The 13,839-nt window shown below is 57.9% G+C and overlaps 1 protein-coding gene across 3 annotated transcripts in view; it reads right to left on the bottom strand.

Annotated features, from left to right (window-relative positions):
• Positions 1-8,872, bottom strand: part of NIN (ninein) — a 57,458-nt gene extending 48,586 nt beyond the window's left edge. For all 3 annotated transcript variants that reach the window (XM_056493547.1, XM_056493548.1, XM_056493549.1), the window contains exons 1-2: positions 8,809-8,872; positions 3,192-3,395 (exon numbers count right to left, since the gene is read on the bottom strand). In XM_056493547.1, coding sequence (XP_056349522.1) covers positions 3,192-3,374 — 183 coding nt within the window. In that variant the 5' untranslated portion in view covers positions 3,375-3,395; positions 8,809-8,872. The remainder of the gene's footprint in view (positions 1-3,191; positions 3,396-8,808) is intronic.
• Positions 8,873-13,839: the final 4,967 nt, after the last annotated feature.

The following is a 13,839-nucleotide window of genomic DNA, read 5'->3' as shown; positions in this document are numbered from 1 at the left end:
TGTCTGCTCATGGAGGTCTCTGAGCCATCTGGGGCTGATCCCAAGCAGCCAGAAGGCAATGGGGGTTTGGATCCCAGGATCAGGGACAGCACACACATCCCTGCAAAAAACCCCACAGCCACACCAGCACTGCACAGCCTGCTCCCAGAACAAGCAATCAGAGGCAAACAAGACAAACACAGCAGCAGAGAGGCACCCCCAGCCCAGCCAAAGCTGTGGCTGCTGAGCAGCCCCAGCTCCCCTGAGAAATGCTGGTGCCTCTTCCCAGGCAGCTCCCTCTGAAGTGGCTGATTAGCACTAGAAAGAGCTGGGGGCCTGTGCCAAGGTACCTGCTGCTCCCTGCAGAGCCCCTGGCACAGCCAGGACAGCAGCTCCTTCAGCTCATCCTGTCCCCAAAGCTCTGCCCTGCCTGCAAACTCCTTTTGGCTGCTGGGGGAGAAGCAGAATCATAGAATATCCTGAGCCACAGGGATCAGCCAGGGCAGCTCCTGTCCCTGCACAGACCCCCCAACAATCCCACCCTGGGCATCCCTGGGAGTGTTTTCCAAACTCTCCTGGAGCTCTGGCAGCCTTGGGGATGTCCCCATTCCCTGGGGAGCCTGGGCAGTGCCAGCACCGTCCTGAAATCCAGCCCAAACCTGCCCTGGCACAGCTCCAGCTCCTCACAAACCAACCTTGCAGTAACATCAGAACAGGGCATGGAAAACCCCCCAGACACAGGGGGGACAGTCACTGTGGGCACAGGGGAGGATATTTTGCAAGAGGCCCCAGAGTGCAGCCCCAGGCAGGGTGTCTGTCCTTGCTGCAGGCTGTGAATGCAGTGGTGCAGGTGAAACCCGAGCTCCCCATCCCTGCTCAAGGACAGCACCAAGGACAGGCACTGCACAGGGCCCAGCTTCACAGAATCCCACAAGGATTTGGGCTGGGAAGGAGCTTAAAGCTCAGCTCATCCCACTCCCTGCCGTGGCAGGGACACCTTCCACTGTCCCAGGGTGCTCCAACCCAGCCTTGGACACTTCCAGGGATGGGGACTGGGTTCCAGGCTCACCCCAACCCTGCACTGTCCCCAGGACACCTCTGGTTTGCTGCTAATTAAAGGGCACAGCCAGACAGGCACAGCCACACCCACCCCCTCACTGCTGCCACCGAGGGCAGGGGAAACTGGAATCCTGAGGAATCCCAGGAACTGCTGCCAGCACACACGGTGTGAGGAAAACACTTCTGCCACCAGCCAGGGCAGGATTTACACCTCCACACCAGACCCCATCAATCCCCAAACCCTCCCAGCACTTCCAGCTCAGCTCCCAGTGCCTGCCCAAACCATTCCAGCATCCTGTGATCCCAGAGCATTCATCCCTGGAGCAGAGCCCAGGCACAAAGGCAAGCACGAGCTGCCCCTGAGCAGACAAAAACCTTCCCCCTCTGCCCCCCTCCCCAGTGCCCTCCATAAATCCCAGCCCCTGGAAGTGCAGGCAGACAAAGGCTGGGACCATCTGCAGCCAGGGGCTGCCAGGGCAGGTGCAACAAGTCTGTGCTCAGGGAGCAGCATTTTTGCTGCTGTTCTCCCTAGGAGATCCTAGGAAACCCCAAGGATCCCAGGGCCATTAAATCTGCTGCTAACGAGACAGGAGATGGAGCAGGGGCAGGAGACAGATTGTCCTGAGGCTCCTGTGCAGGCTGGAAGGGAGAAACATCCCCAGAGACAAAGGGGGAATGAAATAAAATGGGATGCCTGGTGCCCTGCAGGGGGGAGCTCCAGGCTGGGATGGGGTGAGTGTGGCAGCACACTCAGGATGCTTTAACAGGGGGGTTTTGGTGCCCTGCCCAGCTGTGACAGACATCTGCCCTTCCTTTCTCAAGGTGAAAGGGAAAATGGCAAGGGGACAAGGGGAAATGGCTTTTTAAGGTGAAGAAAAAGAGATTTAAATTAAATATTGGGAAAGAATTCTTCCCTGTGAGGATGAGAGGCCCTGAAAAGCTGTGGCTGCCCCTGGATCCCTGAAGTGTCCAAGATGAGGCTGGACAGGACTTGGAGCAACCTGGGATAGTGGAAAGTGTCCCTGCCCATGGCAGGGGGTTGGAACTGGATGATCTTTAAACCATTCCATGATTCTTTGATAACAGCATCCAAGTGCTAAATGCTCAAGATGACAGAGCAGCACAGAAAGTCTCTGGTACTCCAGAAAATGCCACACTGCAACTCTAAAGGTCAACAACCTCTGCCTGCATCCATCCCTGCTCCAGCTCCACTCACTGTCAGCAGAGCAGCTGCAGCCCCAGGGCAGGAGAGGAAGAGAAGGAAAAAGCAAAAATCCCTTTGTTTGTTAAAGGAATTATTTTGTTTGTGAAAACTGCAGTTTGATTGGAAATTGGAGTGGGGATGGCTGCTTGTCTGTTGAAAGCTCTGGCTGCCCTGCTACACATTTTTCTGATTCTAATGAGCAGTGATGGGATTTCAGGGTGATTTCCAGGGAAGGATCCAATGCACTCTGTGTGCTGGGAAAGACGTCATGCAGGACACAAGGACACCCAAGGAGATCCCCCCAGGGGCAAGCAGCTGCTGCTCAGTGCCCTGGCACTTAACTCCACAAAGGTACAACTGAAAAATGGCTTTGGGGAGCCACCAGCACAGGTAATGTGGGCAAAGGTGGCTCAGACAGCGACTGCCTGAGCAGGGCAATGTTCTGTACCTCACAAACATGCGTGACTGCACAGCCCTGCCAGCCTAACTACAGCTTCAGCCAGCCTAAATCACAGGCTCAAGCCCTGGATTTAGGTGCTTGGCCCATCCTAAGTAGCTCAGAGTTTGTGCAAGCACCTGGTGAGCAGGTTTGGGGAGGTGACCCAGGCCACCAGGAACTGGAGCTGGGGGCATGGCCACAGCGTGAGCCCAAGGACAGCCAGGACCTGGCACTGGGGACACTGGGGAGCACACCAGAGCACAAGGCTCAGCCTCAAGTGCTGCTTCCTGAGTTTCAGAGCACCTCCAGTCAGTGCAGTTCCCTTCCCTGCTATCAACAATTCTGCTCTTGGAAGTTGCCCTGTGAACAGACAGACCAGACCCCACGAATCCTGCAGCACCAAAGCCTCAGGAATGCTGGATACACACAAATTACAGCCATCAATCTCTTCCCAAGACCATCCCAAGCATGCCTGGCTCCCCAGCCCCCTCCATCTCCCCAGATCCTTACCCTGCCTAGGAGGTTTCCTTGGAGCAGGGTCTGCTGCAGTGCTGGGGCCACCTCCTCCAGGTGCAGCATGTGGCAGAGGTCAGTGAGCTCCTCCTGCCCCAGGGACCCCGTGCCTGTGCTGTCAAAGCTGTCAAAGAGCTCCTTGAGGCGAGCTTCATACTGGTCCTGCTCAGCTTCATCCATCCCATAGCCTGCCACGCTCACCTGTGGGAAAAGACAGGACAGGTGACCTTCGGTGACATGGGACAGCAAAAACCCCCAAGGGCTGGAGCAGGAGCTGCCCACCAGGCTGTTTGGGGCTGTGGGTGGTTGCACTAAGAGCTCCACCACTGCTCCAGCCTCTCCCATCCCGCTGGGGGAAGAAGTGACAGAGCAGAAAACACGAGGGGAAAAAGGCAGCAGAGCCAAAGCCTTGGGAGGGGACAGCCCAGGTGGCTGGGCCAGCCCCACGTGGCACGTCCCTGTCCCTACGTGCCAGCTCATGCTGACTCCAGGAGCAGCTTGTTTGGAGCAGCTGAGGTGCTGCAGGGGAAAATTGTTCCCTTGAGCTCCAGCGATCCCCAGGTGCTGCAGGTGAGAAGATAAACAACCCAACAAGAGCTCAGCAGCTGCAGGGAGCAAAGAGGGGCTCTGCACGAGGAGGGGAGGGCAGGAGACCCCAACCCAAACCCTCCAGGGCAGCACAACACACCCCCTGCACCACAGCTGGGATCATGGAATGCTGTAGGTTGGGAAAAAAACTCCCAAAAATCAAGCCCAGCTGCCAAGCACTCCCTGCACTGCTCAGCCTCAGGTATTTCAGGTCAAACCCTGGCTGAAGGCAGAGAAGGGTCTGACAGGCAGCAAACCCAGAGCAGAGCTGACCCCAGCGTGGGGACAGACAAAATATTCCTGGTGTCCTGCACCAGGCACACAAAGCCCAGAGCCAACTTGCCTCAGGCCTTCATCTTCCCCTCCAAGTCAAGTTTTCACCCCTCTCATCCATTGCTAACAGAGGATCACAGCCCCAGGAGCTCTTCTGGCAGGGCAGAAGAGGGAAATTCCCCCTCTGAAATGAAGGATTTGGCTGGATCTGTTTGTTCAGCCTGGCCCAGGGCTCCTGGCTGGCTCTGGTGGCAGCAGTGTCACCCAGAGCCACCACAGAGCCTTGGTGTGGATGTGCCACCACCCTGGGGGCACAACAGGCACTGTCACCATGCTTGGGTGTGCCAAGGACCCAACTTGGCCAGCCTCACCCACAGCCCCACACCAGCCAGCCATGGGAATTCTGGTTTTGTGACTGCTGCACACATTTCCCAAAACTGGGGGTCCTACCCACCCCCTCCCCACCCAGCCCTGCAGCCCCCTCTGCTCCTCACAGGGTTCTTGTGGCTCCCTGGACATCCCAGACCAAGCAGAGCTGCTCCAATTCCACACTCCTGCCCAGCACAGCTCAACAGCCAGAGAATCTCCAGGGCAGGCACTGCAGCTGCAGTGTCCTTGATCCCACTTGATGCCAAGGCACAGCATCCTCTGGATCCCACATCTGCTGAGGGATGCAGGGCTGGTACAGCACAGGGACAGCCCAGCCAGGCTGTCCCTCCTCCTGCACTGCCACACACAGGGATGGCCAGGGACACACAGTCCTGAGCCTCACACCCTCCTGCCCCATTCTCCACCCCAAATCCCTCCTGAGCTGATTTCTCACAGCACCCAAGCCCTGTGGGGAGCAGGGAGGGCACAGACACATTCGACCTGGGGCACACAGGAGGAGGCAGCACCCAAAAACTCAGGTGCCTGAGAGCAGGAGGAAGACAACAAACCTGTTTCCATTCCCACACTGGCAGCCCCATTTCCCACCTGCACCCACAGGGCCTGGCAGTGGCTGGGTCCTGGTGTCAGGGAGCCCTGTCTGCACATCCCAGCAGCCCCAAAACTCACAGCCAAGCCTCCAGCAAAGATGACTCCAACCCACAGAGCTTCCCAAGCATTCTCCAACCTCTTATCTTCAGGGTCAGCCACCTCCTGCCCCCCCAGAGATGTCTCCAGCACCTGACCCTACTGCTACACTGCCAGAACCAGTTTCCCCAGTCAGTGCAGAGAGCTAAATGCCACCTCCCAGTATATCCCCGAGCATCCCTGCTGCTGGAGCACTGGGATCATCCCTCTCAATGCCACAACAGCAGAGAGCCCAAAAACAAACCCTGGCCAATCCAGCATTGGGAACCCCATTAAACCAGCAGGAAAAACACAATCCCTAAAGGAAAAGAGCATCAGGTGCACGGGCCAGGTGAGATATTGGCACCGTGGCACATCCCCACGGCTTAGAGCTTAGAGGGGAAACCTGGGAAGGGATTTGCTGCTTCCCAGCACAGAAATCACCAGGGATGAGCAGCAGGGCCAGGGCTGGTTGCCTACCTGCAGTCAGTGGGTGCAGGGAGCTGCCAGCATCCCCGAGATCCTGCAATCCTGCACAACCTCCATCTTAGGCAGGCGGCTCCGGCACGCAGCGCCGCACAAGGTGACCCAAGATGCCTCCTCCTGCCTGAATTATTCAGCAGTGCTTCCACACCAGGGGGGGAAAAACCACCAGAGCCTCCTACCTGAGGAGCTGGAGACTGCCTGGCATTGCCTGGCAGTCAAAATAATGAGGTCAGCATCGTCAGAGCCCCGGCGTGCGCAGCCACCTCCGTGACGGGGGACCGAGGGGGGACACAGAGGCACACAAAGCACGAATTAAAGGCCAGCCTTTCATCTCTGCTCCAGATGGGCCAGCAGCTGAGATGCAGGAGGGTGGCTGGGATAATAGGGGCAGGCAGGCAGCAGCTGAGTGGGGGCTGCCCAGTCCCCCCCGAGGAGGAGGAGAGGGGCCGGTCCCTGCACAGGGCAGCACTTTGTTCAGATTTATTGCTGGCCTTCTGTGTCCTTTAGAGTCCCCTAGAATGACCAGCTTGAGCAGAAAGTGCAGATTTAGGAGAGTCAGCACCACATTATTCCTGATTTCTGTTCTCTTTATTACCAGCCCGGGGAAGCAAAGTGCTCTGAGATGATGAGAAGAGGAAGTTTTCACCGGCATTTCTTTCCTGCCTTTAAATCCACCCCCTCCTGAGAGCCAGATAACCTTCACAGCACACAATGCAGGGGCCTGATAGGACTAAATTCTCAGCTAAATTTAACTCAAACAATATAGGCTTAAACAGTAATTACTGCTTCGAATATTAAGTGCCTGGAATCAATATCAACTTTAGCCTGGAGCTAATGAAGACACAGATTACCTGGTCAGTCAATGGCATCAGCAAGAAAAAACACCACAATTAGCACAATTATGGGGTTGTTTTGTTTGTAAACAGCATGAATTTCCCAGAATTTCTTGAGTTGGAAGGGAGTTTAAAGGCCACTTCATGCCCAGCCATGGGCAGAGACACCTTCCACTAGACCAACAAAATCACATTTGCTGCTTCACAAGAGGAGATTTTGGGGATGCTCTGCCTGGCCCCATGGGCTGCATCACTAACCAGGGCTATGGGTACCTTGCCCTTATCCCAACCTGCCCTCACAAAAGTCATCAGCTCCAAGGGACAGCGAGGAAAACAGGAAAACGTTGTTTTTGCTGCTACTTTTGATTGCCTCGACCCAAATGAGGGCCTGGTAATTAGCAGTAATTACCCAGTGGGGCAGCATCCTGTGGCCACCTCCAAAACACAAACTCTTTCTCCATGGGATGTCACTGCTCCAGTGTCCCCCTGTGCTGGAGAGCACGGCCACACTTGGGCAACTTAAAGCAACTTTCCCTTCCCACTGCACTTGTGACAAGCAGGGTGATGTGAACACAGCTGCAAAACCCACCAGGACCCCACAGTTTGCAGTGCTGGGGTTTATATGAGATGTCCAGCAGCCACAAAACCAGACTGTGGAGCCCTTGCTGGAAAGGCAGAGCTGAGGTTGTCTCACACTCATTATCTCCTTCCCCTAATGAAGCATCTCATCCATCACAGCAGCTCTGCTGAATCACTGAATTCCCTGAGCTGGAAGGGACCCACAGGGATCACCCAGAGCAGCTCCTGTCCCTGCACAGACACCCCAGCATTCCCACCCTGGGCATCCCTGGTGTCCAAACACTCCTGGAGCTCTGGCAGCCTCGGGAATGTCACCATTCCCTGGGGAGCCTGGGCAGTGCCAGCACCTCTGGGGGAAGATCCTTTCCCTGAAATCCAACTTAAATCCCCCCAACACAGCTCCAGCCACTCCCTGTCCTGTCACTGGTCACCAGAGAGAAGAGCTCAGTGCCCTGTCCCTGTGTCCACCCCAAAATCCCCACACCGTGTCGGGGCAATTTCCAGCTCAGCCCACCCCAGCAGCCTCACAAAGGGTCACACCGAGAAACCAAAGGGAAAAACAAGACAGAAAAGGACAATGAAGCACCTAAATGTCAGTAAATCACTTGACAGCACGCCCAGCTCTCCAAGGGTCACCACCAGAGCCAGCCCTACAGCTGGCGGTCCCTCCTCCCCATTGACCACACTCACCATTTTCCCTTTGCACCTCAAAGCCACCTCTCCCAGCGCCCCCCAAAAACACCCCCAGACCCTCCAAAGTTGGCAGAGAGCAGCGATTCTGTTAACCAAGCTCCACTCCAGATTAGCAAAGCAGCGATGGCGTATAAAAGCACTATAAATTTATGTAAAGAGCTTCAAAAGCAGCGCAGCGGTTTGAATATTCACGCCAGCCCGGTATTTGCATTGTAATAGGGCTTTTCACTGCCAGCCTTCTCTCCGTAAGGAAAAACAAAGCGCCCATCTGGTTTGATTTTGCAAATCGGGCTGGAGTCGCTCTGCAGTAACACGGGGAGCCCCGGGTGCGATAAAGCCCAAGGTGGAGGCACAAAGCTGATTATTTCAGGAGTAAACAAAGCGAGCCGGTAATTTATCCAGCACCGGGAGATGAGGGATTCGGTAATTCCCGGAGCGCAGAGCTGCGCCGGCCCCGATAAAGCCGGGCTCTGCTGAATCACGGCGATAACGCGACCAGCGCCTTCCCTCGGCTCCGTTTTGGGGAGCACACGAGGAGCATGAGCTGGATACACCCTAAGTGTCTCCCACCCAGCACTGCATCCTCCCGGGCTGTGGATTTTGGCTTTCCTGGCTGCCAGCCTCCCTCCATCCCTACAGGGATGCTCCGAGGGAGACGGGCCCACGGTGGGTGACCAGACAGCAGATGCTGTCTGCCACCCTGGTGACAGCCAGAGCTTCGCCGATGACAAAACAAACGCTGTTACTAATTCCTCCAGCCACAGCCGGCTGCTCGCAGGGCTCAGCCCGGGGAGAGCGGTCCAGAACCCGCTCCCAGCGTTTGGAGCATCTCTGGGATGCAGCCGGGATGGGGGCGAGCGGCACCCGGTACCTGTCACCTCGAGGAACCTCGGAGAGACCCTGGGGGGTTTTGGCGTGGATGCCACTCACAGACACGGCAGAAACCGCGATTCCCTAATCTCCATCACCCCCTTCCTCCAGCACCCCCACACTTCCAGCATCCCATTCCTCCAGCATCCCCCCCCTTCTCTCCAGCACCTCATTCCTTCAGCATCCCCCCTTCTCCCCCAGCACCCCCCGCCCCCAGAGCCCCTTCCCCAGGCACCCACCTCGCCGCTGCGCCCCTTCCCTCCGGCCGGTCCCTTCCCGCACACGCGGCCGCCGCGCCGGGAAGGGACGGGAAGGGGCGGGCAGCGCCCGGTACCGCCCGCGGAGGAGGGACCGGGGCGGGCAGCGCTCCCCCCGCACCGGGGCTGGGTGAAAACCCTTTCCCTTCCCGTTCGCCGTTCCCCTCGGCCCCGTCCCGCCCGGTTCTCACCGCTGCCGGTGCCGCGGGCGCGGCGGCGCTGCCGGAGCGCTCGGAGCGTTGCGGGGCCGGGGGAGGCGCCGCGTTCAAATGCGGCCGCGTTTATTGGGCCGAGGCTCGGGGGCGGCCCCGGGGGTGCGGGACGGCCCCGGGGCGGGGGGACCGGCGGCCTTTGTGCGGCACCGCCCGGGACCGCCCCCGGCACGGGGGACAGCTCTGGGGGTTGGCCGGGGTGTCCCGCACCGGCGTGTCCCCTCTGTTCTGCACCCCAACTCCCCGCTGTTGTGTCCCCTAAGGAGGCATCACCTCAGCTTCCCGTTGTCCTGCACCTCAGGACAGTATAACCATCGGTCCCCAAAGTCCTGGTCCCCCGGGTGGCATCACGTCGGTTCCCATCATCCTGCGCCTCAGGGGACATCATCCCATCTCTCCCTGCAGAACCCTCCGGGTTCTGCACCCCTGGGTGGCACCAGCCGAGCACCACTTCCTGTCCCCCAGGATGGCACCACCATGGTCGCCACTGTCCCCACCTCAGGGTGGCATCACCCGACCCTTCAATGTCCCATCCCCCCAAATGGCATCATCACAGTTCCTGTCACCGCACGCCGCAATGTGGCATCACCCCAGCTCCCAATGTCCCGTCCCCCAGGGTGACATCATCTCAGTTCCCATCATTCTGCACCCCACGGGGATATCACCTTGGCTGCCTGCTGCCCTGCACTCCAGATGGCATCACCCCAGCTCCTCAGCGTCCTGTCCCCCAGATGGCATCACCCCAGCTCCTCATCATCCTGTCCCCCCGATGGCATCACCCCAGCTCCCCGCCGTCCTGTCCCCCAGGGTGGCATCACCTTGGTTCTCATCATGCCACAAGCCAAGTGGACACCACTCTGAGTCCTTGCTGTCCTTTACCCCAAGGTGGCATCACCCCGGCTCCACACTGTCCTATCCCCCGGGGTGGCATCACCCCGGCTCCACACTGTCCTGCACCCCAGGGGACACAGCCCTGAAGCTCCTCATTGTCCCAAAAAAACAGTGTCAGGTCACCTGGGCTGTCCCACGCCTGAAGGTCACAGCAGCACATCGCTGTCCCCCGCCCTGGGGACACGGCACCGCAGCTCCCTGCCACCCCTGGGCCTGGGGACAACATCCTTGTGTCACGGTGACACAGGACAGCTGCAGAGCCAGTGGCATCCATCCCTTCCACCACCCCAGCCCCGGTGGTGGCCCTGCGCTGTCCCACCCGTGCCCCTCGCTCCTTCTGAGAGGGGTGACAAAAGCAGGAGCCATCCCTGGGGCGGTGACACACAAGCCACAGGCACCAGCAGAGCCCCAGCCCTGGTTTAAAGCCCGGCAGTCCCGGCTGGAAGCCGGAGCCGCCGCCCGCCCCCGCTCCTGCTCAGCGCCAGCCGAGCCGCAGGGAGCCGGCGGTCCCCAGGGCTTGTGGATGCTCTGCTGGCTAATAAGGGGTTCCACCCACGCTGCAACCCGCTCTCCAGCAATTGCATGACATCATTTTGTGGCTTTTTTTGGTGCAAATGCCAGGGGCGAGATGACTTTTTAGCCTTCTTCCCTTTTTCAAGGTGGCTCTGCTCTGCGGGTTCAAGAAATTTCGTGGGGAGCACAAAAGCCTCGCACAGGGGGTTGCATAAACCTCGCTCAGATCGTAAACCAGGCTTAAAACCCCACGAGATCACACAGCGGAGCCGGGCGGGTTTGCCACCGCACAAGAACATCTGGGACGTGTGCGGTAACAGTGTAAAGAGCTTCAAAAGTGCTGTAAGAAAATATTGTAATAAAATATTTAGGGGTAGCTCTGCTCCGCGTCGCTGCCACCTGGCCCAGGGCCAGCGCTGTGGCTGTGGCACATGTCACCGTGTCCCCAGCAGCCAGCAAAGCCCTGGCCAGGGATGTGGCCGTGTCCCTGCGGTGACAGAAGCGAGGCAAGGTGACTCCAAAGGGAAGGGGCCCTTGGCGAGAGGCTTTGCCGGACAGATGTCAGCAGCCGTGGCTTTGTGCTGGCCAAGTGCTTTTTGTCTCGGTTTTTAACATTTGCCATTTTTCTCCGCCGCTTTCTTCTGCTCTGACACTTGCCGAGGGTTTTTCTTTCTTTCCTTTCTCCCTCTCTTTCCACATTTGCTTTTCCATCCCCGGTTCAAACACTTTTTCTCCGCGTATTATGCTGAGGTTGGAACCATCTGGTGCTTTGTTTTGTTGCGAGCCCGGCGAGTGCCAGGACCTTTATCCCCCTCACCCTCCTCCTCCTCCTCCTCCTCGCTAATCCAAGCGACAGTCCCGAAAAATCCCCCCCTGTCCCCCAACAAAGCACACGCGTGCAGGGCTGGGCGATGGGGACAGGCAGCACGCTCAGTGTCCCCATGTCCCCACCCCACTGGGATGTGCGGCCCCCCCGCCTCGGCAGCGCTGGGAATCATCATCCCACTGCAAATTCCCGGCTCATTTTTAGGACCAGCTGTTAGCAGAGGCATCCTGATTTTATTTTCCCATAGGAGAAAAGCGTGTTTCTAGGGAGCCACGGAGCCCTGCCAGACACTCCAGACTATTTTTGGAACCCCCTTTTCCAGCGAGCAGCTGCTCTCCAGGATGGCATTTACAGCGAGGAAGGAAACCCCGGCTCACGCTGTCACAAAAATCGGGACACGTGGGAAACACGGGGATTTCTGGACATCAGATGGATCCACGGGGCTGGCACAGAGCCACCCAAAATCAGGGTCAGCGGCTGCGCAGGCAGTGGGTGCAGAAACACCCTCCCGGCTTGGCTCTGGCTGCTCCGTCACGCTTTCCTTCCCATTTTCGCCTGAACAATGGGGTGCTTTGTTCTGGGGCGAGGAAAAGTCCGGCTGCCGCACGGGGAGCTGGGGGGGAGCTCTGCTCCTGCATTCCTGGGCTCTTTCCAGCTGTGCCATGCTGGCCACAGGAACCCCTCACCCCGGCCAGGACACCGGGAGAAGGAACATAAAACAGAAAAAAAAAAAAAAAAAAAAAAAAAAAGGAAAGGCCATTAAATAATCAGCAAAACATGAAGGAAAAAAGGAAAAGACGCTGTGGAAAAAAATAAAAAAATCCGGAGGGAACCTCCCCATCTCCCAGCTGGTGCCGGGAGAAGTTTGGAATGACATAAGCCCAAACTTTGCTATTTTTTGCACTAAACAAAGGCGAGCCCGGCTAACCGCGGCGCTATCGCCGCTCCCCGGCCGCGGCTCGCTGCTGCCATCCCATGTCCAGCCGCACAATCCCGCTCCCAGCGCCTGATTCCCACCCGGGATTTTCCCTTCAGCGCAGGAAATCCTCGTGGTTTCCGCGTTTGCTGTGCTGGCTTCTTACGGCAAGAAGTGTTTGGGTGGTTTTTCCAACTCCGTGCCAGCCCCTTCCAGCCCTCAGGGGCTGCAGAGCCCTCTGGCACCTTGCCCACCCTCTGGGCATCAAACTGGGCTTGCTGGGGATCTCCTCTCCCATCACCTCCGTGAGAATTCAGCCCCAGCGCTCACTGGGAGTGGGGAAATGCTGGAGGTGGAGGGAAAGCTCTTTCCTGTGAAAGCAGCCGGGTGTGTTGGACATTTCCCCCGTTCTCCTGCCCCTGTGGGCAGCTCTGGGCTGGCTTGTGCCACCTGATTGCAACAGCTGCTGATGGGGATGCAGACACCACCTCACAGCCCCGGTCTGACTGGACCTGTTTGTCTTTGCATGTGCATTTTGCTGGTGAGGCAGGGTTAGATAAGATATTGGGAAAGAATTGTTCCCTGGGAGGGTGGGGAGGCCCTGGCAAACATCACCCAGAGAAGCTGTGGCTGCCCCTGGATCCCTGGAAGTGCCCAAGGCCAGGCTGGACATTGGGGTTTGGAGCAGTAATGGTGAAAGGTGTCCCTGCCCATGGCAGAGATCCGAATGGGATGGGCTTCAAGACCCCTTTAACCCAAACCATTCTGGGATTCCATGATTCCAACTCAGGAAAAGCAGCACAGGTTTTACTTTGGAGGGCAGGTGGATAAAAGCAGCTCCAGACGCCAGCCTGGGTGGCTGCTCCTCTGGGAAAAGATTTGTCCCCAGCCCTCCCACAGTTGGTTTATGGGGTCCCTGCTGTGGGCCCCACTGACAGGTGAGGTGATGCAAGGGATGGCACTTCCAGCAGCACATCCTCCCACACCTGGCAGCCTTTCACAGGCAATTCTGCTGAAACAGGGATATTCCTTTCCCAGTGAGAAGTTTCATCCTGGAAAGGTGCATCTGACTCATCCTGACAGAGCTGCAGGTGGGAGGCTCAGCTGAGAGAGGAGCTTTCCACCCGTCCTGCTCAATCCTAGGGACACCAGGTTTAATGTCAAACTACTTTAAAATTTTATTTTTTAACCTGGAAGCTTTCCCTCTGTGCTCCTTGCCCTGGTGTGTCACCTCATTGCTGGCCCCATGCTCCCCCTGGCTTCTTTTAGGGGACACAGCACAGCAGATCTATTGGGGTCCCCTCTAAACTCAGCCAGCCTTTGGTCACACGGGGCTGAAGATTTTTGGGGTCCCCTCTAAACCCAGACAGCCTTGTGTCACAGGGGGATTCAGGTTTTTTGGGGTCCCCTCTAAACCCAGCCAGCCTTGGGTCACAGGGGGCTGCACATCTTCTGGGGTCCCTGGAGGCTGCAGATTTTTTGGGGTTCCCCTTAAACTCACCCGTCGGTGGGGAACAGAGGGCTGCAGATCCCCTGGGGGACAGGGGACTGTCACCCTGATGGTGTCCCTAAAAACACGGCCAGCCCTGGGGGACAGGGGCTGCGGGTGGCCCTGTCCCTGTCCCCGTCCCTGTCCCTGTCCCCGTCCCCGAGGC

Source organism: Oenanthe melanoleuca, chromosome 5, assembly GCF_029582105.1.
Source record: "Oenanthe melanoleuca isolate GR-GAL-2019-014 chromosome 5, OMel1.0, whole genome shotgun sequence".
Lineage (NCBI taxonomy): Eukaryota > Metazoa > Chordata > Aves > Passeriformes > Muscicapidae > Oenanthe > Oenanthe melanoleuca.
The sequence above is the reverse complement of the archived record's forward strand: the minus strand, read 5'-3'. Positions and strand labels throughout refer to the sequence as shown.